Genomic DNA, 24295 nt, shown 5'->3' on the forward strand with positions numbered 1-24295 from the left:
TAAACGACGGAATAAAGGTCATAGCTCATTAGAGCCACCCGGCACCCGACCCTCACCGCCTCAACTAGTGCGGTTGATATTGTTTGTATGGATTTCTATGGGTATACGCCATTACATCAACTCCGGATCGCCTCGCTCGCAAGTTGCCCACGCGCGGGCGGCGCGTGGACCACTCGGTGACAACTCGCAACTCGCATGCTTGCCGCACGTAGACCGCGCGCTGCCTGCGAGTGATTCACCCAAGGGCGACGCGTTGGCGATGAAGCACACGTGTAGATGTAGTGCCAATTGTTAACAGACTAAGCGAAAATTCGTGGACTAACCGGTCTCCAGTCGTAGACCACGCGGGGTCCACCAGCGGCTAGCGCGGGGTCCACTGGGTGACGATGCGAGGTCCAATGGTTGACCGCGCGACGTTTATTGGTAATAACACGGTGTCCACCCGTGGACCACCTGTCGCAACGAGTGGACGCCGTGCGACGAGGCGGTGCGGAGTGGGTGCCGGGTGGCTCTAATGAGCTATGACCTTTAGTGCTTATGCTTTATTATATTCTAGTAGTCGCCCGCGGCTTCGCTCGCATTTTAGGGTGTTCTTTGTCATGTGTCAGGCAAAAAAGTAGCCTATGTATAGTATTTTGTTGGAGTTAAAGTTTGATGAATACCAAATTTCTTCAAAATAGGTTCTAACAGACAGACAGGGTAAGTTTCACATGTGTAATGTTAGAGGGCACCTTGTGCGCGGCCTTGGTGCGCGTGGCCTGCTCGGTGGCGCGGCGCACGGGCCCGGCCAGCGCGGCGGCGCACGCCAGCGCGGCGCGCAGCTGGCCGTCCGTCAGCGCCCACGCCAGCGGCTCGGGCCGCAGCACCAGCCGCGAGCCCAGCACGGCGCAGTCTGACCGACACATACACTTACTTAAATATGTTCAATTATTTTTGTTTCACTTCTATTAAGAAGAAAGAAAAATCATTTCGTCGACAAAACATACGGTATGTTTTTTTTTTCAGTTCATTAAAATAAATAATTTAAAAACAAAAACTTATTTAGGAATAAATAAAGTCATAAATATTGAAGAATGGCCAACATTTATAACGAATCTCTTAAAGAAATGAAGTTTGAAAGACCCTTCCACAGAGCTCACGTAAAACAATCGTGTTCAATAGGCTATTTGACTGGTTTTTAAAATTCATTTTATATTATTTAGTAGAAGTTAAGGAACCTAGTAAAAGTTGTTTTTGTACATATTTGCCAAGAAATATCGAATTAAAAATTCCACATTTAAATAGCGCGCGAAAACACTACTTGGACAATATGGCGCTGCAATGTGGTCGGTGACGTCACTTTCCTGTATTTTAAACTGTGGTACATGTAGTAGAAAAGCAAGGTTAATAAGAAAGTGACTCCATCATAGGCCCGGCAAATCAGGAGCGTTTTGTGTAACGTGACAAACGTTTAAAAAAATTCAATTTTATTTATGAGTTTTTGAATAAATTAAGTATTATTTTCAACTTTCGTTGATAAATAACCATTTTTAAACTCGTGATATAGTATATATTATGAGTTTACAATAATTGACACTATATTTTTCGCATTGTCAAATAGCCTATTTCATACTGTTACACATGAGCATTATATACTTTTCAGTAATTTTAGAATTTTATTTAATAAAATACGAACTAACCAGACAGACGTTTCTTTATAACTATCCGACAGTGCGTGTTCCCGAGGAGCAGTCGCAAAGGAGGAAGGTTGGCGGCCGCAACGCCGTGGGCCTTCGCCTCTATTCGGGCGCTTTGCCATTCTAATTCCTAAAACAATTCAATACATCAATCAAAATCCTATAAAAAAGTACAACTGTGGTCAAATATAAACAACAACAGCCTGCAAACTCCCCACTGCTGGGATAAGGCCAGAGTAGGCCCTTTGAGGAGAAAGATTGGAACATATCACCACGCTGTTACAATGCGGGTTGGTGGAATACACATGTCGTAGAATTTCCATGAAATTAGATACATGCAGATTTCTTCACGATGTTTTCCTTCACCGCCGAGCACGAGATAAATTATAAACACAAATTAAGCACATGAAATTTCAGTGATGCTTGCCTGGGTTTGAACCCGCAATCATCGGTTAAGATGCACGTTCTAACCACTGGGCCATCTCGACTGAATATATTCAATATTAATAGCCAATATTTATATACATAACATGAAATGCTTCTGTAATAAAACTGAGTACCTTAAATATAAGCAATTGGCCAGTGTCGGGTGATTTGATTCTAGTCAGTCTTAGATCACCCTTCCTGCCCTCTGGTGTTCTGGATTCCACGGTCACCCTAGAGATCTGAAGGCATAATACATACCATTCTATTATGAACATCTAAATGAAAAATATACTACGTAATATCAGCGTTATATGAATATGTTTGGTACAAATATCTAGGCGTTAAACGCATCGAAGGACATTTATTTAGAAGAACCACCGGCTTTATCTACCCAAAACTTTACGTTCATTCATATATAAGATACCGAAAAATATAATAAATTTACCATTTTCAAAATTTAAAAAGCTTATTAGGACTAAATTAATAAATAAAACATATTTTTCATTAAAAAAGTACTAGAAAGAAACGCCTGGAGTTAGGCTCGGGTTCCATCCAACATTAGTGTCCTAAAATACTAATTACTGTAAGTAACAGCATTGTAAATCTGTTTATTTGAAAAGAACAATTATGCTAGTTTCTTGCCGTCTCGCTAGAAGCTGCTTTCCGAAACGGTAGCAATATTTAATTATTGTCGATTCAAAAACGCTTCATTGTGAAGTTTACGTGAATAAGCAAATTTTTTCATGATGATAAAATAATCGCCACGAAGACGAATATTTGTAATATGTTTATTTTAAAATATTAGATACTGCTTGAAAGATTTTTTCAATATATTTGCACGTTCGTAACGTATTAGGAACAGGTATTTTCTATTCTAATTGATTAAAACTGTATTAAGTTGTAGTTGGTATATTTTCCATTAGGATATTTACACCATATTTAATCAAGTGAAGTATTATCCAATTTGCCTGATAACAATAACTACAGTCACAGCTGTTTTTTTTAAATTCATTAATTGCGTTATGAGTCATCACTTTTCAAAGTAAACAATTTACGACAGCGCTCAGGTCAGAAGGTTTGTTTAGTTTTGTTTTTGACAAAGAGTGCTAGAAGCTTAAATAAATTTCAATTGGAAGAAAGATGAAATAATCTAATAACATATAAATAAATATATATATATATATATATATATATATATATATAGTTAAGACAATGTTAAAAATTGAGTGAGCCAGTATAACTACAGGCACAAGGGACATGACATCTTACTCCCAAACGTTGGTGGCACATTGACGATGTAAGGAATTGTTATATTTCTTACAGCGTCATTGTCTATGGGTGATGGCGACCACTTACCATAAGGTGGCCCATATGCTCGTCCGCCAAACAATATCATAAAAAAATCTTACGTAAATATATATTTTTTTAATATTATTTTAGTTGAGTTTAGGTGTATTTTCCATTTATAGAGGAGAATGGGGTTATAAGTTATGATATTATTACTAGTAGAGTGTTAAAACTGATTTACCTGAACACTACTGGTGAAGGCGTCACATTTGAACTCTATTTGAACTTGATTCACAGCCACGGATATGCCATCTATTACCTTAAATTGGAACAATGAAACAAAAACACAAAAATATTATTTTTTATTCTACAAAAAAATTATGGGTGTTGACTTTAATTTAAGATACGATAGTTGGAAGTTTCAATCTTGATGTCGGTTTCATTTCTATCGACTTACGACATCACTATTCGAAATCATAAAATCGAAAAGAAGATGAATTTGATTATGAAATATTATTTTTGTAGTCAAATTACTCAAATTCATTTACTAAAAAAAATGTTTATTTGTACACTAACAAGACAAAAAAAATCTTACTGAATATTTACGATCTGAATGCTTTAATTACTCATATTTATATATATGTGTACCTTGTGTATATAACTGTATTTTCCCGGTATGGGCATGGCACCTCCCGAGCCAGGGTTCACGACGCGAGGCTCTGTACATACTTCGAGAGCTATGTGCACCTCGTCTAGATTCTGAAACAAAGAAATCACTCTTTAAAAATGTCGTTACAGAATTTACCAAGGAAAAAGTCTGTTGCATACATTTTTATCGTAACTTTTTTATTGTATTAAATATAAGAATGTTGACGACGTATATAGAAGGTACTGTTTGATAATACTTAATTACATTAATTAAGTTAACTAAAGAAATGCCAATAAATTGAAGTAAATACATCACTATTAGTAACACAACATTGTAAAATATATAACAAATAAAATACTAATAACAAAGTGTTAGTTTAGATTATATTTATTATATTTCTTACACAATGTACATAATTTTTACTAAGACATATATATTTAATCGTTATTATTATTAATATAAAGAACGGTTATATTTCCAGTAGAGTAGGAAAATTCAATCTCAGCTAAATTCAAAACTTTTCAAGCAATTTCCAATAGGCAGTGACTTTACATTCAATTCTCTAAAGACACAAGAGCTTGTGACACCAAAAGAATAAAGTATATAATTTTTCTGTAAGTATTTGTTATTCTTTAGCACTATGACATATTACTAGTGGTCTATATCACGTTCGTATTTATATTTAACATTCCTACTGGTACCGTCGTTGTATTTAGTCTCCAAACTGCTTAGCGGTGTCTATTTATTTATTTATTTATTTATAAGGTTTGCTAGCGATTTTTACATCTTTTCATACTTAACTAGTTACATCTTAAATTATAATCATGCTCAGCATATGTAAAATCATATAAAAGCAAACACTACATGCATTTAAAATTCCATTCTTTAAAAATATTAGTTACGATAAAAAGTCTAAAAGCGAGTTAATAACAATTTACAACAAAAAAAACAAATAACAACGCAAATTTATACATATTAATATAAATATAGCTTTCAATCATTAACAAATTTAAATTACATTTCAATTCAAATATTAATTATTTCATAAATTTTAAAATTAATAAATATTTTAGCTTTTAATCTTTAACAATTTCTATAATTTTCTAGACCAAAAAAAAAAAAAACATAAATTTACTTATAGTACGTTATAAAATTCATTAAATATTCAATTTCAATCAAAATTACATTAGTATTTAATAAAAAAATTAATTTACAATACAATGATTTAGAATGACTTCCATAATAAAATAGTGAAAATGAAATTAAACAAGAAATAATTCATAATTATAAAAATATATCATGCAAAACAGAATAAAAACAAAGTATTTATCAGTATAACAAAAGAATACAAAGGAATTTAATTATTTTAAAATTTAAATAACAATATAATTTAAGTAATATAATCAATATAATTCCCTTAATTGATTTAATAATGTAATAAAATTAATTTAATTAGTAAAACGTGAATCATTATTACACTTGACTGACTAGGTTGACAACTACTTTACGAAAGGCATCTGGCGGATATGAGTTAATATCAAGAGGTTGACTGAATTTATTGTATAATTTGCAAAATCGAGAAAAGCTGGAGTTGGCACCGAAGACTGTTCTAGTACGGGGGGTCTGTGTCGAAGTGCAGTGCGTGATTAAATAGTTCCCACTTAACAGTTGACATATATATTATTTAAAAATGAAGAAAAAGTCAGTGTGGGCCACGTCTCCGAAGAAGACGACGAGATTGTCAAGCGAAGATCTGATGTTAAGTAAAAATATAAAATGCCAAAATGTAAAATGTAAATAAGGCACGGACATTACTGTGAGTTCGTAGATGTTGTAAATTAAAAAGTAATAAAAAAAACATTCGACAACATTAACTAAATAAAAATTCAACAAAAATAAATTTGAAGTATCATATGTAAGTCTTTATTGATTGATTAATGTGAAATAATAATAATGTTCAGATTTTTCTGTCTAAAACTTTTATAGTTAAAAAATAAAATTTATTAACCATTTTTACATGTACACTAAATGGTTACGAGGCCATAAGCAGTATCGGCCGACTGATGAGCAGGCATCACGCATCTACAACATAGACTTCAGTGAAACCTTATTTTATCCTTATAATACAAATTTGCGCTGAGTTGGCACAGAGGTTAGAACGCGTGCATCTTAACCGATGATTGCGGGTTCAAACCCAGTCAAGCACCACTTTATATATGTATGTCCTTAATTTGTGTTGTAATTCATCTCGTGCTCGGCGTTGAAGGGAAACATCGTGAGGGAGTACGTGTCTAATTTCATCGAAATTCTGCCACATGTGCATTCCACCAACCCGCATTGGAACAGCGTGGTGGAATATGTTCCAAGCCCTGACCTTAATGGAAGAGGAGGCCTCATCTCAGCAGTGGGAAATTTACAGGCTTGTTGTTACTTTAGTTTACTTACGTTACTAATACAAATTTTATGCGATAAAACACGTTCTACATACCTCGACTTCGCTTAAAATAAGATCAATTAATTACTACCAAGCATGCAGAAGTAGGTATAAAATTGTGAAACTAACATCAGCGTTATCATAACTGCGTAATCTAACATTGTCAAGGAAGTACATTACATATACTATACATCGTGGACTAGTAAAGTAAAATAACAGCCTGTAAATTTCCCACTGCTGGGATAAGGCCTCCTCTTCCATTAACGTGAGGGTTTGGAACCTATTATACACATTATATATATATATTATATACAGAAATTATATTCCACTGGGCCATCAGTGGCCACAGCGTTCTAACCACTGGGCCATCTCAGCTCATCATCATCATCTCATCGTGGACTATGACACAGTATTTTTAGCATTTACAGCAATCGATACAATAATTATTATAAAGTTGCTAAACACGTTCCTAATAAGCAAAACGCATTATCTAAAAATAGTTTATTTTGTCTATGTTTTTTATAGACAACAATGACGCTAAATGCGAAACGCCAATACTCTCATTCAGCCTTGATATTGCATAAAGTCATATCAAGGCTGGACGATTTTGACGAAACGTCGATTAAAATACATTATTCAAAACTCGCTACGAGCTCGTTTTTCGAATCTCATTGCGTTGGCAATGGTGTTTTTATTGTTACCTACATTGAATATAAGACTTTTCAGTCTTGTCATCATCACTACAAAGTATAAGACAAAGTCTGCTTTTTCTGTCCCTAGATCCCTATGTATGCGCTCAAATCTTTAAAACTACTTAACGGATTTTGATGCAGTTTTTTATCAATAGATAGAGTGAAGGCTCAAGGGGAGGCTCTTGTTTATTGAAAAACTGGTAATTTTAGAAATTTCTAATGTGATGTGGTAAATAAACATATTCTGTAGTAAGTATATTTAGTATCAGTATTACACCGGTGCGAAGCCGGGTGAAAGATGAATGAATGAGATCGCTAGATGAATTCTAAATGAGGTTTTTTTATCTATTATTAGATTCAACAATGTCATTTATTTACAAGCTGATTATTGAGGCTTATAAATACTTCAACGACTTATATACACATTTGTTAACTTAGTAACAAGGGATCTCGGTAGAATCCATGCAATAATTACAGCGAATACGAAGAGACTATGTATAATTATCCATCCATCCTTCTGCGCTTATCCCAATCTTATTTGGGGTCGGCGCAACATGTCTTCTCCTTCCATACTTCTCTGTCAGACGTCATCTCACAAGTAACATTCTTTCTAACCATACCGTCTTTCACACAATCCATCCATCGATTCCTTGGTCGTCCTCTACCTCTACATTCATCCACATCCATGCTCAAGGCCTTCCTCACTATATGTTCCTCATTCCTCCGCAAACATATTATGTATCTATAGTTTTTTCACAAAAACACTAAGAAACTGAAAGTAAGAAAGATTATTTACGGTCATACCGATTCACAATGGAGTCGAAAGTATCGCTTCTAAATTGATATCGGAGATTAAGTTTTTATGTAAGAAACCTAATAGATTAATTTTATTTTATTTGTTACTAGAGGCCCGCGGCTTCGCTCCCGTAAGATTGGCAGTCATGTATTAGGCAAAAAACGGAGACTCCTTCCTTGTTCACATCAAATTTCATGAAAATCGATTTAGCGTTTTCTTCGTGAAAGAGCAACAGACAGACAGAGTTGCTTTCAAATTTATAATATTAGTATAGATAACAGTACCAGGTAATTCTGGTATCTCATATCCAATGACTTATCACCTACACCGTTGAATTGCCTGGAAGAGATCACTATGTAGCGATAAGGTCACCAACATTATATCTTACTTCCAATTAGGCAGTAATCCATGTGTTTTTTTTTTTAAGACTATTTAGTAAATAAAGATAAAGATATTACAAGTTATTTTATTGGGAATTGGTAGTTCTTTCAACATAAGATCTAAATAGCATCTGAGATGAAATAACGATAAAAAATCTGTGAAATTGAAACAACAAAAATACTGAAAGTATTACGCCATTCAACTTTTGTTGAGTCACTTTGTAATATTGTGTTTCGAATAACCAATAATAAATCTTTGTATTTTCTCTATTCTACGTAACAATGGCGTTACAATTAGTGAACTATTGGCACTAGTGTTGGCACTAATGAAAAATATATAATTTGTAACATCAAAAACACTTTATACTTGATAGTTTTACTTACAAACACGAACGTCTAATTTTAAACGCTTCATGCTAAACATGCAAGCATGAGTTCCAATGTACATACAATTAGTATATCAACTGATGTATACCTACCTACGTTGTTTACTAGCGGATATTGCAATCAATATTTTCTCCTCTCTATGTGTATATTAATATATATAAGTGCATGTTGGTGTGTGAGTGTGGGACCAAAACATCTTTATCACTTTATTTTTTTAGCATATCACGAGCATGCGTTTATGTAAAACAATATGAAAAATATAGATGTTTTCGAAAGAAATGATGACATTTATTATATAGTCATGAGGATAAAATATAAATAAAAACACTTAGTTTCCGCCTAAGTTAAATTAATACAGAATGAATTTAGTTTGCGATTCGAGGTCACGGTTATCGTTTCTTTAATAAGATTTCAGTTATTTTTAACTTGCCCTATTAAAAATTAAAAGCAAGGCATATTACTCAATCCGATTTTATATTAAAGATAAAAAAGCGTGGATTTAGTATTTGTTGATTTCTAGGCATAATGTATACCTACTTATTTATTTACTAACTGTATGTTACTAACTTACTCTGTAATTAAAATGGTGGGAAAGGATAACTACTGATTTTTTTGACGGTTCTTCTCGTTATGATATAGTTTCCGAACCGGTGGTATCTTTATATTTTAACGTGACAAAAGGTGTTTTTATGAGCCCATTTAATAACATGATTGATGATATCATTTTTTAAGAGAAGATTTACGACTCTCTGAAATGGTTACTTGAATAATTCCGATCGGCAATCGCTATAAAGTAAGATGATCTATCAATTGAATAAACTAAAGTAAATTAACAATCTGGTAAATTTCCCCCTGCTGGGCTAAGGCGTGCTCTCCCATTAAGGAGAGGGTTTCGAACATATTCCACCACGCTGTACCAATGCGGGTTGGTGGAATGCACATGTGGCAATATTTCGATGAAATTAGACACATGCAGGTTTCTTGACGATGTTTTCCTTCACCGCCGAGCACGAGATGAATTATAAACACAAATTAAGCACATATATATAGTTGTGCTTGCCTGGGTTTGAACCCTAAATCATCGGTTAAGATGCACGCGTTCTAACCACTGGGCCATCTCAGCATCATCAATAGAATAATAAAATGTAATAAAATAAATATTCAAACTACCTCGTCTTGCAACAACTGTTAATTTACTATGACTTGACCTTGAACCGAGTTAAACATTACACGTCTGTTTAATTTTCATAGTAGGTATTGTTTAAGTATTGCATAAATCTTTAGTATAGCACAAACCGGTAGACAAACGTTAGGTATTAATTAAACGTCGTTGTCGTAAGTGGAACGCAATATATCTTATCGCGGAAGAGTTTACGTAGAGCACAAATAAAACGTTGGAGTTTTAAGATAAGAAATTAGCATTTTCTTATAACAAGTATCATACCAGTCTGTAACTAGCTGTTTGATTGAACAATGCTGTCTGTTGGTGTTTGTTTATTGTTTTACATCGATCTCAATATATCTAGAAGCGTGTTAAACACTTGGAAAAACATTCCCAAAACGGTTTTGCTTCAGGCGGGCAGAAGGTCGTTAATGGCAGACATATTTTTATGCGGATTAAGAATAAGTTATGTTTAAATTAAATGTGTAGGCGGATTTGCCAATGGGTTTAAGTGGTCACCAACGCCCATGGAGATCGTCAACGTACGAAATTTTAATAACTTGCTTAAATGAATGCGCCACTTAAATTCGAACTAACACGTAATGTCTTTTGGACGGTGAGTGAACCAGTTTAACTGCACTGATACAGGCTCACTCACCCTCAAATCCGGAACGTAAATAATAAGTGCCCCCTAGCAGCAGAATTTACGATGAGTGGAACGAATGGTACCTACGCAGATGAGCTTAAACAAAGCCAAACGCTAAGTATTTACTATGCCATACTGTTTTTTTCTATTATATCTAAATTTTGTATAAGATTTTCCTCTAATCCACTTCTATAACTCCACAATACGTTTCATAATTATGACTAATTCGCGTATTAATTAAATTTAAATAAACTTATTGTGGGTACTGATAAATCTTGGTCTGATAAAAAGTCAAACTTTATTTAAATAGGCACAAAGTCTTATTTTCATATTGAACAGGTAGTTTTATGTAACACAACAGTTTTATAGTATGACAAATTTTGCACTGATTTTTTCCTCGTTCCCATACTTTAGCCTTACCTTTATTTTATTTTAGTAAAATGAATATGACTTGCAAATTCAAATTAAAACTTAATTGACTAGTTATTACATTTATTAAGTTGTATGAAACATTACGAAAATAATGTATATAAATAGTTTAACGAAAAATAGATAATAGAAGATTATTATTTATATTAAAAAAAAAAAAAAGTTACAAGTAACTTTCAATATCACAAAAACACTAGTGTTTGTTAGTGTAACTGCTATTATTATTGTTTATTGAGCATGCTTCGCTCATTGTTATTTGCTTTGCTCAATATTGATTGTCATGACAAATTAAGACTTGTTGAATGTTTCATATAAATATGACACACTTCTTATAAAACAATAAGTATAATGAGAGATAGTATGTGCTATCAATACATATCTATTTACTTATTACTTATAGAAAATTTAAAAACATTATCAACTTATTTATAAGCCTATTTAATAAAAATATTAAATTGTATGATATCATTTTTCATTTCTTCTTACTATTGTTATCAATTTTTTTAATAAAAATGCTTATAGATTATTCCTATTGTACAATAGATAAATAAACAATTTGTATATTGCATAGACTTGATAATTGTTATAGTATTACAGATAGCTATTTGTAAGCCATCTTAATTGTTATTTTCTTTCCAAAGTGAAATTTAAGTAAATATAAGTAGTTTAGTTGAATAGAAGTGTTGCTAATATATTTATAAAGATATATCTATGTATTAAGAAATGTTTGTTCAATGTTATAACATAGCCGAGCTGTTAATAAATCTATGTAAATCTAATATTTGTTCTGTTTTACTCCTTATTTGATTGGTAAATACTATGTTCTACAGATAACTTACAAATATAGTATATTTATTGTCTCACCAATACAATAGGAACTGTTTTTAGTTTGGTCCACTGTATCCTGAATGAGGCTCGGTTGCATCTTGCTGAGGTCAACCGCACCCAGCCAGGGAGTTCCAGCAAATCAGTTAACAAGTCTTCATCTAGTGTCAGATCTTGCAGCTCGCCAGACCCTCTTAGAGCTGAGAGAGAGATCTGCTCTGGCGATAAATTCTTTGTGTACCTAAATAAAACAAACAGTTATTTATAAACATTTAAAGAATTTTCTATCACTATAATTAAAGTTTAGAAAATTGGAGCAGTACTCATACTTTATTAATTTTAATTACAATTCGATCCACTTTTTGTATATATAATTATTTCGTATTCGGTTTTTTCGAAACAAACTTTTTGCTATATTTATAAGTAGAATAAAAAACACTTAATAGCTATTTGATAAGGGTAAATGAAGGTGAAGCTTTATATTATTTAAATATATATTTGTTTCTAAATAAATACAGTGTAAACACATTGTAATTTTATTAAATTAGAGTTCGGATTAATATATTTCTTTTATATATTAAAATACACGTCCAACAGCGTACCTCGATAGATGTTTCAGCAGTTGATTCTTTATTATAGTTACCATATTGAAGTTTTTGTATAAAGCAAAATATTAGACGCAAATTTCAACGAGAAATCATTATTTTACACTATTAATTTTCTCTGCCCATTCAAAGATATTTTCTTTCTTCTACGTTTATGAATGACTGGTGAATGAATTTGTGAATTGATTGTCAATAATGACAACAGGACCAGCTGGGCGAACACTATTGTTACTTTGTTAATAATGAGCTAAGATTTTAGAGCTTTGTTTTACTATTTTCTACTTCAAATAAATAAAACTTGTTTTTTTTTTTTTTAATTGAATGCAATCAAATGAAAGGAAAGTACAATTTTATTTTATACAAAACATATATCCCCTATTATCAAATTCCACTCATTCCTTGTCGCGTGTAATGAAACGTACTAGACTGAACTAATGATTGAAGGAGTAGAATGATATTAAACGAGTGTTGTCAATGATTGGAAATTCCCACATTTTGAAGAATACTTGGAATCCAATTTCATTTTAAAATATCGGTATCTACTTTTTAAAAATATATATTTACATTAAAGATTATTAAAAAACTTTATATGAGATGGATGTACATGGGTATGACTCGAGACAAATATTGTTTTGTAAGATACCAATTTTGCATAAGGTAGCAATACAAGAAAATGACAACTCGAATGACTTGAACGGTCAACGACCAAATGGCGCGATATTTGTTTGGTTGTTGTTACGTTTGCTATTGATTTTTTTATCAATTGTCTATTTGTTCAATATTGAAAACGGCTTGAAATATTTGCTATTCGAAGAGGATTTTAGGTGTCTTTATAAAATCTGTCAGTTATTAATTTACTTCCTTTGACAATTAAGTAAGATTCTAAAAACAAAAATAGTTTGACATCATAATAAAATGTTATTATACTTTTACGAGTTTTTCGTTTTTCTTTGTAGTTTCGAATTTGCGCTTTAATTTATTTAATTTCTGTCTATATCAGAAGCTAGTGGCTATTTACAAGTACTTCAAAAGTAAATCAATACTTATATTAAATAAAAACAAAGTCTTGTAGTAAGTATATTATTGTAGTTTTGATATAATTACAGTTAATTTTAACGATCTTTAACGAACTAGATGCTTCTTACGATATTGGCATAGAAAAACGAACTAGTAAGTTGTATTTTTGATAAATCCAAATTATTAATATCTTGTAATTAGGGTAAAGACACAAATAATACACAATAATTAACTATGCACAATTTTATTCTATTTATAGCTGCTGACTGGCATATTAGACTTAGTGGCACGCTTACACAATGTCACTTGGCGAGAACTTAGAGAATATCAGTGGGTACATAGACAGGGAGTACTCTGCAGGCGATTCTAATAAAATGAAATGTAAACAGTTTTACCAGGAGGAGAACAATAACGAGGTTGATGAATTATCAAAAGAATTATCTGAAATGGGTTGCATAGTTGACGCCGTTAAACGACCACCAAATATATGCGTTGAAACTTGTGTGTACGAAGAATCAGGAAGTGATAATGAGAATGATGAAAAGGCTAATGATAATGAGGATATACATTATTCCGATGAATTTGAAGAAGGTAGTGAAACAGAGATAGAGCAGAAAAGTAATAATATTTTAAACAATAGTCCTGATGAAAGAGATAGCAATAAAAGATCAGTTAAATTATCAAAAAGTCAGTCATCAATGTCTACAAATAAACCTCCTTCTGTTTCTGGCAGATCCACTGATTATGGGTGAGGCTTTTGTTTACATTAATTATTATTTTAATAAATACATGAGCATTTACCACCAAAAACCTTAGTAGCTTTAGAAGTCATTATTGTTCAACAATTATTTTTCAGTACACACTAATAAAACACTCTTATTTTAATTTGAGTTTTGATTTTTTTTTATTTATCTTTTTAATAGTTATTCTATTTTTATTTAGTATGTAATTTTAATTATGGTTGTTCTTTTTTAAATGTTATCTAAATGTTCTATTCCTAAGTTATTTTTCATATCACAGCAATATTTTGTATTACTTTATTCATTTTAATAAAGTTGAAAGAGATTCTGTCTTTTCGAAATTCTTTTTAATAGGACAAATTAGGTAATTATGGATTAGGAAAACAATTTAAATTTCTTTTATAAACAAATAAAATTATAGTATTTTTGCAAAAAAACATTTATTTTCGACAATTATGTTGGTATTAAATTTTCAGTTCAATATCAGTACCGCAGACGCGCCGTATTAATATGTCATTCACAAACGAGAGACTACGTGAAATAGAACGACATAACCACATACTTTTAAATAAGATCTTGAGTGCGAGGAATAAGAAAAAATCATCAATACCAAACCGGGAACAGCCTCCTCGACGCCCGTTGCCGCCGGCCGCTGTGCACAGGAAGATGCAGCAAAGGAAAATAGATCACGACAACATGGTACGTATATTATTCTCATTACATTATAGTTTCGGATTGAAGGCGAATGGCAAATTACAGGCAAAAAACAAAAATATCTTAGACCTTAGTACTACTTACTGGTTATATGTCTATATTTTTAATAATATAATTTCAACACTATTGTAAATAATTGCTATAATTTAATAGCAGGAGTTTTAAGTTAATCTAAATGAGCAGCATTAATGAATATCATAATATGTACTATGAATAGCTTAATGTTTTTTACCAATTATAATTACTTTTTTGCTTTATTAAAGTTATTGATTTCGGGATATTTGCCATGTTTTTTATTTTTGTTCGATGGAGCTTACGAGACATTCGTAGATAATGTCGAAATATCGAGCTCCACCGAACATAAATAAAAAAACATGGTAAATATCCCGAAATCAATAACTAATAATAAAAATAACCATTATTTAAAATCTTATTTTTTGCTTTATTTAAAATAGATATTATTGTAAGATTATAAGTATAATTTAGGCACTGTTAATGTTTTGCATAAAAAAGAAGTATCTAATATTTATTCAGATATTTATAAGGTTTGTTTATATGGGTCACTTGAATAAGTATCGCCCATCACCCAATTATTAATTATTCTACAATATACAGGTATGTATTCAAGTGTCTTCTTTGATTATATGTATAAGTTATTTGATGTAATTGGAGAAGAAGAATGTCATTATAACATATTACCACTTACCATTCGTTGACCATTTGGCCATCTGCTTCCCTACAAGATATAATACCCAAAAAAGGTGTTTTCTTATTATAAAACCTGATTATTTTATCTCTGGTACAATTGAGATTTGAAGAATGTAATTATAGGAATTATGTTATATACGGTATATTTAAACAGGCTTTATGTGTAAATGTATGCTGATTGATAAAATAGGTAATCATTATTCATTATGTATAAAAGAAAAGAACTATTTGAAAGTGTATGATTAGATATAGTTAGCCGATGAAACTAGGCACTAGGGACATAACATATTAGTGCCCATGTTTGGTGGCACATTACACACGCACACATACGCCTTTGTCTATGGGCGGCGGTGATCACTTACTATCAGGTGGTCCAACTGCTCGACCGCCTAAATATATCATAAAAAAGATAATATTAGCCAAAAACAGTAGTTCCTGCACAGTTACTTTCTGAGTATGATAGCCGTGTCCGGTTTAAGTCATGAGGATATTATCATCAATATTTTAAGCGACCCGAATAAATAGTGTTAGAGAATTTAGGCCAAATTACACGTGTCTTATGTTACAGATATTGCTGAAGAAAATTCAGCGTGCCAAGTCTTCAGCGTGCAGCTTCCGCCGTTGATACAGATGTCGCGTCCGGTGCGCGGGCGCGGGACATAATAATGCTTTGTTTAATATATTTTATACCACTGTTTTCAGTATGCCTTTTAATTCACTTACCTATTACTAATGTTGTGTCTGGTGCGATTAATTAAACAATGCTTGTCTTTGTTTTTCGAATATCAACTCCGTGATAATAGAAAGAGAAAAAATGAGTAAAAAGAGCTATTTGCATATTACAAACAGACACTCCAATTTTATTATATTTATAGATTGGACATTATACATACATTTCAATTAAAACTATTTTGGGTTATTACTACTAATGTTAATTTGCCATAAGTCACTATTTTAGTTCTACATACATATCATTTAGTACTTTGAGGTTTTTATTGAATGAATGACTAATTATATTCAATAATAATATCATTATTCGTTCATTCAAAGTACTAAAATAGTGGGCATTAAAATAATAGAGTATCTTGGCCTCGTTTAACAATTAGTGTGGAGGCCCTTAGGATCGGTGAAGATTTCTCATATAAAAAATCCATAAAATTAAAAGAAATTTTTATTCATCATAATAGCTCACTCTCCTTGCCTTTTTCGGCAAACTGATTTAATAAATCCTTTAAAGCTGATGACTATTTTACGTTTTCTACAGCTTTTGCCTCTATGGAAAATAGTGACTAGTCTTATTAGAAGTTTTGTCCCATCGAAGTTCTTTGGTATATTTTATTAGTATTTTTTATCAGTTTTGATTTTGAAAAACTTCTTTCAGTAGTTGCGGGAACTACGGTAAGAGTCAATAATAAAAAAAACATGTTATTACTTCAGGGAAATGGAAAAAATGTCAGTTATAATTCAATGAGTTCCTTAATGGAATAAATTCTTTGAATTTCAGATTTTAATCATGTATTTCTACTTCTAGCCTTTAATTTGTCATAAAGATTATCTAAGATGCTTTTACTGATTTTAGCCGATAGTTTTCCTATATATGTCTAATGTATTTAATATCTCTTCGTTTGAAGAAGGCTTTCTCCGGTTGTAATATTTCGAACGACTCGTTCAGGTCGCTGAGGATCTGAAATCTTTTTTTTAATTTGATAAATTAATATATCTCAACAGAAATATTGTACACTGACTTTGAAATAGCACTCCTGATAAGGAATCGAGCCAGGGTTTTGGGTTCTGAGGATTAAAGAAACCTTTTTTTTAATGTTTTTGTTTTTTATTCACTTCGAATGCAGTGATAAGTAAATTGAATAAAAACACGCTTTGATAAATTATTATTTATTACGTAAACAGTAGCTTCGTTACTACGTTCCTACCAATAAAACAAGCCGTGCAAGTTAAATGGAACGCGCGTGTCCATCTCAGGACATGAATGGGGTGAAGTGTGGAGCAGTAGATAGGGGATGGTGGAGCGAAACTCGTCGCGCGTTGCACGTGTGATGAAAACCTCCGCCATTTTGTTTGGATAGTCTGCCATAAATATTCGACGCACCAGCGCGGGCGGCGTGAACGTGAGGAGATATTATATGTAGTATTTGGTGACGCTCTTCATAGAAGAGAATCTACTAATTTTTTTTTATTCAATAAAACGTAAGTTTAAGATTGTTTTTTTAAGATCCTAATGTAACTGTAGCAGCACTTTATTAAGACGCGTATAATCGTTGAAACAAGATTAGTCCTGAAAAGGACTGTTTTTTGCGTCGTCGTTGAAACAAGATTAGTCCTGAAAAGGACTGTTTTTCGAGTCGTATTGAAACAAGATTAGTCCTGAAAAGGACTGTTTTTCGCGTCGTATTGAAACAAGATTAGTCCTGAAAAGGACTGTTTTTAGATTCGTTTATCTTCATATCTCTTCAAGCATCTTCATCTTTCTTCAACACTTCACAATACATAGCGAGTCGACACGGCGATCTTCAGTGCAGTCGTCCTCTCTCCGCGCGGCGCTCGAACGAAATCGCTGACGCGACGTGCGGGGGCGATTTATAACATCGCGGCAGCGGGTACGCGACCCAGCATAATGCGCGCGCAGCTCGGCGCGTGACGTTAGCGTGTGCGAGCAAGACGGAACGACATCCTCCGTCTCTTTTATTTCTTATTATTTCTTTATACTGTTTTTTTATTGGTTAATTTATTTTGTAAATTTTGTATATATACCGGTGCAATTTTTCATTAAATCATTCCTTCGACCACTCATCAAGAGTATCATTCAAGAAGCTTCAACTCTCCTCTAAAGTGGTGACCCCGAACAAGAGCACTCTGAAGCAAAAAAATACCATCAAAGAAGAAGAATCTCTGCCCGGCTATCTACAGAAAATTTCTGCTGGAACGAATCCCTGCTCGACGGATCCCTGCTCGACGAATCCCTGCCCGACGTGAATCCCTGTTCGACACCATGGAAGACAACAAGCAAGCTCTGCCACAAGCCTTCGCAAGCACCCCAGAAGTATCGAGTATTGCGCTGTCCATTCTGGTCCAGTCCACCATTCTGGCGCGAAAACCCACGGCTGTGGTACCTCAGCTTCGAAGCCGCAACGGAGGAATTGAAGAGGAGCCAGGCTCAACTCACACAGATGGTCCTCGTACAGGCGGATATCGAACAAATATCCGATATCCTATTCAACGTCCCGAAGGAACAGCAATACCAGGCCATCAAGGAGCGACTCATCTCCGTCTATGAAGAATCTGACAGCCGTCAGTTCCAAAAACTTCTCGCCGAGATGGAGCTAGGCGATCAAAAACCCACACAGCTACTCAGACGCATGCGAAATCTCGCTAGAGACAAGGTCTCGGACTCAACGCTGCGTATGATGTGGACTAAACTCCTACCAGCACACGTCCGTTCTGTCCTAGCCGTCAGCGAAACCTTCAGCTCAAAAACGACACTCGAAGAGCTCGCACTCCTCGCCGACAAGATGATGGAACAAACACAAGAGGTCGCCGCCGTCTCCACGCAACCATCTACAATCCAATCGCCGATGCTGTCAACCAATCAAACCGACACACAATTTCTTTTAAACGAAATCAGAAAATTATCCCTCGAAACCGCCGAGTTAAAAGCAAGACCGAATACAAGACCGCCTTACAACTATCACCGTCAACGTTTCCGGTCCCGCCAACGAAGCTCGTCCCGATCCCGCACACGTGAAGAATCATCATCACCCTACTGTTACTACCACCGTCGTTTCGGTAGTCAAGCGAGGCGCTGCACAACACCATGCAGCTATAAAAAAGAAGCATCGGAAAACTAGAAAGAACGTTGGCTGCGGCGGAATCCGGCGTTCCTACTACATCATACCGCCTATTCGTAACAGACAAGAAGACGAAACTATCTTTCTTAGTAGATACTGGGGCTAACATATCCGTTCTACCAAGAAGACAAGGCCAGAAAACAACGCCGTTACCATTCAAACTGTACGCTGCGAACAACACGACAATATCAACATATGGCGAAAAAACACTCGAACTCGATCTCAACCTACGACGTCCGTACAAATGGAAATTCGTCGTTGCTGACGTGTCGAAGCCTATACTAGGAGCCGATTTTCTAAACCACCATCAATTGATCGTAGATTTAAAAAATCGAAAATTGATTGACGCCGTCACAAATCTCAAGATCAACGCTCCTATTACATCAACAGATACGCCTACAGTCCGCAGTATAGATATCCGCAACGCCTACCACGAAATATTAGCAGAGTTTCCCGGCACTACGCGACTAACTGCGATGCAACTACAACCCAAGATTAACGTCGAACATTACATTGAGACACAAGGCCCGCCTATACATTGTCGCGCTCGACCGATCCCGCCACATCGATATGAAAAAGTCAAGAAAGAGTTCGAAAACATGATACAACAAGGACTCTACAGACCGAGTAAAAGCCCATGGTCCTAAGAAAAACGGCGACATACGAGTATGCGGCGATTACCGGAGACTCAACGCGATTATAAAACCCGATCGCTATCCGGTACCGCGAGTCAAGGACTTTACGTATCATCTCTGCGGGAAAACAATATTTTCAACGATCGATCTCAACCGAGCATACCAACAACTAAGCGTAAGGGAAGAAGACATCGAGAAAACCGCCATTATAACACCAATGGGTTTATTCGAATTTCCCCGAATGTGTCCCGGATTAAAAAACGCCGGACAGACATTCCAACGCTTTATACATCAAGTACTTCGAGGATTAGACAACGTGTTTCCATTCATCGACGACGTACTCATCGCTTCAAACAATGAAACCGAACATCGAGAACATCTCCGAACAGTTTTACGAAGACTCGAAGAGAATGGAATCACTATCAACCCCGCCAAATGCAACCTAGGTCAGTCTGAAGTCAAATTCCTCGGGTACATCGTTTCTAAAGAGGGAATTAAACCGCCTGAAGAAAAAGTAGAAGCAATAGTCGACTACCCTAAACCGAAAACAATAGAAGAATTAAGAAGATTTCTCGGTATGCTTAACTTCTACCGTGACCACATACCGAACGCAGCTACAATACAAGCTCCGTTAAACTCATACCTACATAACGTAAAGAAGCGCGATAAAACCGTCATTCAATTTACCGAAGAAGCAACGCAAGCCTTCGAAGCGTGTAAGAAGAGCATAACCGACGCCAACTTACTCGCTCACCCTTCACATCAAGCTACGCTTGCGATATTCTGCGACGCATCCGATACATCCGCAGGAGCCGTCCTACAACAATATATCAAAGAGAAATGGCAACCTATCGCTTACTTCTCAAAGAAATTCTCCGACGCGCAAATCAAATATTCAACATATGATCGAGAACTCCTATCTATCTACATGGCAGTTAAACACTTTCGTAAGATCTTCGAAGGACGACAAATAATAATATTCACCGACCACAAACCGCTTACATTCGCTATAAACAAGACGCAAACATCGAACAAAACTCCGCGGCGAACAAGACAGCTGTTATACATAAGCGAATTCACCACGGACATACGTCACATAAGCGGGAAAAATAACATCGTCGCAGACGCCTTAAGCCGAATCGAAGCAATAGCCTGCCCATCCACAATCAACTACAGCGAAATAGCGAACGCTCAAGAAAGAGACAGCAACATTCAACAATTATTACAACAGGACAACTTATCCTTCAAAAAAATAAATATCCCGAACACCGACAGCGAAATATACTGCGAAATATCTACATCTCAAATTCGACCTTATATACCCGAAGAATATAGAAAGCAAGTTTTTAACAGCGTACATAATATAAGTCATCCCGGAACCCGAACAACGCGCAAGATGCTTACAAAAAAATTTTTTTGGCCTTCAATGAACTCGGACATCGCTCAATGGACGAAAAGTTGTATTAACTGTCAAAAAAGTAAGATACAACGACACATCGAAGCATTCCCGCCAAGCGACCGTTTCCAACACATCCACATAGACATCGTCGGACCGCTTCCTACTACAGCACAAGGACATCGCTACTTAATCACGATGATAGACAGACAAACCCGCTGGCCCGAAGCTATACCTACCGCCGACATATCAGCTGAGACAGTCGCAGATGTCGTCTATAATCGCTGGATAGCAAGATTCGGATGTCCCGCCACACTAACAAGCAAATCAAGGCCGACAGTTCGAAAGTCACCTGTTCAATAACCTTGTGAAAATTCTCGGAATAAACAAAATCCGTACTACGCCATACCATCCGCAAAGCAACGGAATCGTCGAACGCTGGCATCGTACATTGAAGACTTCACTGCGAGCGAAGCTATCGAACACGAGTTCGTGGAGCAATGAACCCGCTACAGTACTACTCGGACTGCGAGCCGCACTACGCACCGATACCGGCGTTAGCACAGCTGAGCTTACCTACGGCTATAACCTACGTTTGCCGGCGACTTTTTCGACGCAAGCACATCCATACCTACATCTACGATGGATAGTACATACATAGTGTTATACGGTACGGACTTGAAGCTTTTTTAAAAAAAGGTGTTCACAAAACTAAACTTAGAAATAGTAAGGGTTGAGGGGTGAGTCCTTGAAATAGAATAATAACAATATTAATTATTAAACGCGACCGTCGGAATCGGAGGTTGGAGTAGGACTGACTCTGAGGAGCGAGCTACTGAAGGTTCTGGGGGAAAAGGTGATGAGTCGGTAGTTTCGGTCAGCAAAATGGGTAACAGTGTAGGGTTATAACACCTCCCCGGGGTAGACTAAACTTCGGGGTTAAAATTCGAAGTTTAGGAAGAAGAAGCTAGATGTGCCTTCTGGTGCTGGCTGGTGGAAAATCTTCTGGAGTCTGGTTAGCTTTATTAACCTGGATAGGAACCACAGGATCTAGAATAGGAATTGCAGGTTCTGGATTCGGTGGATCTGCAGGAACTGTCTGCATGACAAAAGGGATTTGGTAGGTAAGACGGCCACGTGATTTAATAAACAAAAATAACCTAAACACACCATAAACTATAATAATGACAATAACTATAATTAAGATTATAGAGTAATGATCCCCGTATTTTATAATAGATTTTTGATTTAAGATCTTTTGTGTTTCCTCTGCTAACGCTTTTAATTTATATTTTGTTTCTGGAGTAAATGAGTCAAGATCTATATTTTGTAATTTGTAAAGGGGTCCATTACTTATTTCATTTTTAAACTTATCTAAAGTACAGCATGAGTCTAATATTATATTAAAATCGGGATGAATAGTAGTAACATTTATCTTAATACTAACAGTTTTGGGTATTAACCTCGTACTTTTACAATATGCATAACAATTTATTGGAACTGTAATAATTCCCGTACCAAGTATGTTTAGCTCTGAATTTTCTTTATTATTACACTCAATTGACAATTTGTTACTCTGTGACTGTATATAAATCCATCTATTATTACTAATTTGTTTCCACAAATCTAATTGTCCATAGATAAAATCTGTTTGACACTGTTCTGGTAAAGCACTTATTACGTTGGATAAGAGTTCACTTTCACAACTAGGGTTTGCACTTGTCGAATACACCGTAATTACATCACATATGAATTCATGGGAATCTATCGTCTTGCAGACCGTGATTGATTCTAAGGTGCAATATTCTAATTTATCTTTGGTCAATGCGATATATTTACTTTTAGGTACTACAAAAATAAATGAGTTAGGTTTCAAACTATCGTGCGGCGTAGGTAATGCAATATTATGATACAGGTTATATTCCTTAGAAGATACAAGAGGAATTCTTAAAATAAAAATTATCTTATTCCTTAAGCTAAAACACATTACATTAGAAACATTCATTAATACATGGATATGATTTAATTCTAAAGTAGTTGGTAATTTATGGTTGATAGGTAGATATCTATGATTATCAATAAGTTCCTGGAATAATTGCGTGGGAGTTAGTATAGCTGGGTGTAGAATGTTTTGGCTACTGAGTATGATAGCATTAATGATGTCATCTGATTGGAATGATAAAGTGAGTACAGCGGCTTCTAAACTTTGTAATATTGAATTAATATTTGACTTAATTTCTATATGATTATATGCTTGTGATAAATTATTGAATCTCGATGTTAATTTTTCGATTCCTTCGTTAAGTATAATCTCGTTAATTTTGATTGTATGTAAGGATTCATTAAACTTGGAAAATGTGGATGTTGTAACCAAAATATTTTCTTTAGTCAGAGAAGCTAATTTTTTCTGGTTATCGTGTAAATCTTGTATAGCGTTATCATATTTGACGGCATCGTCCTCGTTTAGAGTGCCAAATATTATTTTGGACAGTGTGCCTACACCACTTATCCAGGCACTACGTTTGAATTTATTGGTGCCTGTCAGGTGAGTGATAGAAGAATATGCAGAAACAATATCTTAATATCTAATAGTTAATGGTTCTAGAACATTATGGCATTCAAGTTCGAAGGTAATATTATTTTGAAATTGATTGCAAAGGAATCGAATTGTACCTAATACCTCATTAATATTTTGAATATGAGGTAAGATATATGATATATCATATGGAGTGACAACGTCTAAGTGACCAACATTCATTTTGAGTTCTCCAATCGGGTCAAAGTATATTCCAGGACTCGAGATGAGAGGTTGTAGATAGCTTTGCTGT

The 24295-nt window shown here is 34.6% G+C and overlaps 2 protein-coding genes across 3 annotated transcripts in view; one reads left to right on the forward strand and one right to left on the reverse strand.

Moving 5' to 3' along the window:
* LOC124537734 (UHRF1-binding protein 1-like) overlaps positions 1 to 12667 on the reverse strand; it is a 32900-nt gene extending 20233 nt beyond the window's left edge. Inside the window, exons 1-7 of the mRNA XM_047114625.1 lie at positions 12392 to 12667; positions 11829 to 12030; positions 4038 to 4148; positions 3631 to 3708; positions 2237 to 2341; positions 1680 to 1806; positions 732 to 892 (exon numbers count right to left, since the gene is read on the reverse strand). Of these exons, the coding sequence (XP_046970581.1) occupies positions 732 to 892; positions 1680 to 1806; positions 2237 to 2341; positions 3631 to 3708; positions 4038 to 4148; positions 11829 to 12030; positions 12392 to 12435 (828 nt within the window). The 5' untranslated portion in view covers positions 12436 to 12667. The remainder of the gene's footprint in view (positions 1 to 731; positions 893 to 1679; positions 1807 to 2236; positions 2342 to 3630; positions 3709 to 4037; positions 4149 to 11828; positions 12031 to 12391) is intronic.
* A 436-nt stretch (positions 12668 to 13103) lies between these two features.
* On the forward strand, positions 13104 to 16274 carry LOC124537831 (protein hemingway-like). Of its 2 annotated transcripts, none has more exons than XM_047114755.1 (4): positions 13104 to 13465; positions 13671 to 14159; positions 14628 to 14850; positions 16142 to 16274. In XM_047114755.1, the coding sequence occupies exons 2-4, from the start codon at positions 13711 to 13713 to the stop codon at positions 16196 to 16198; spliced, it is 729 nt and encodes a 242-aa protein (XP_046970711.1). In that variant the 5' UTR covers positions 13104 to 13465; positions 13671 to 13710; the 3' UTR covers positions 16199 to 16274. The 2 variants fall into 2 exon arrangements, with proteins under 2 accessions (XP_046970711.1, XP_046970712.1); XM_047114756.1 differs by having other exon boundaries at positions 13448 to 13564.
* The last annotated feature ends 8021 nt before the right edge of the window (positions 16275 to 24295 follow it).

The sequence above is a fragment of the Vanessa cardui genome, chromosome 19, assembly GCF_905220365.1.
Source record: "Vanessa cardui chromosome 19, ilVanCard2.1, whole genome shotgun sequence".
NCBI classification, from domain to species: Eukaryota; Metazoa; Arthropoda; class Insecta; order Lepidoptera; family Nymphalidae; genus Vanessa; species Vanessa cardui.

Excerpts from the sequence above, each read along its gene's own strand:
- LOC124537831 (XM_047114755.1), top strand. The coding sequence starts at position 13,711 with ATGTCACTTGGCGAGAACTTAGAGAATATCAGTGGGTACATAGACAGG. Across the intron at positions 14,160-14,627 it reads GGCAGATCCACTGATTATGG|TTCAATATCAGTACCGCAGA; the intron begins GTGAGGCTTTTG and ends TTAAATTTTCAG. Across the intron at positions 14,851-16,141 it reads AAATAGATCACGACAACATG|ATATTGCTGAAGAAAATTCA; the intron begins GTACGTATATTA and ends CTTATGTTACAG.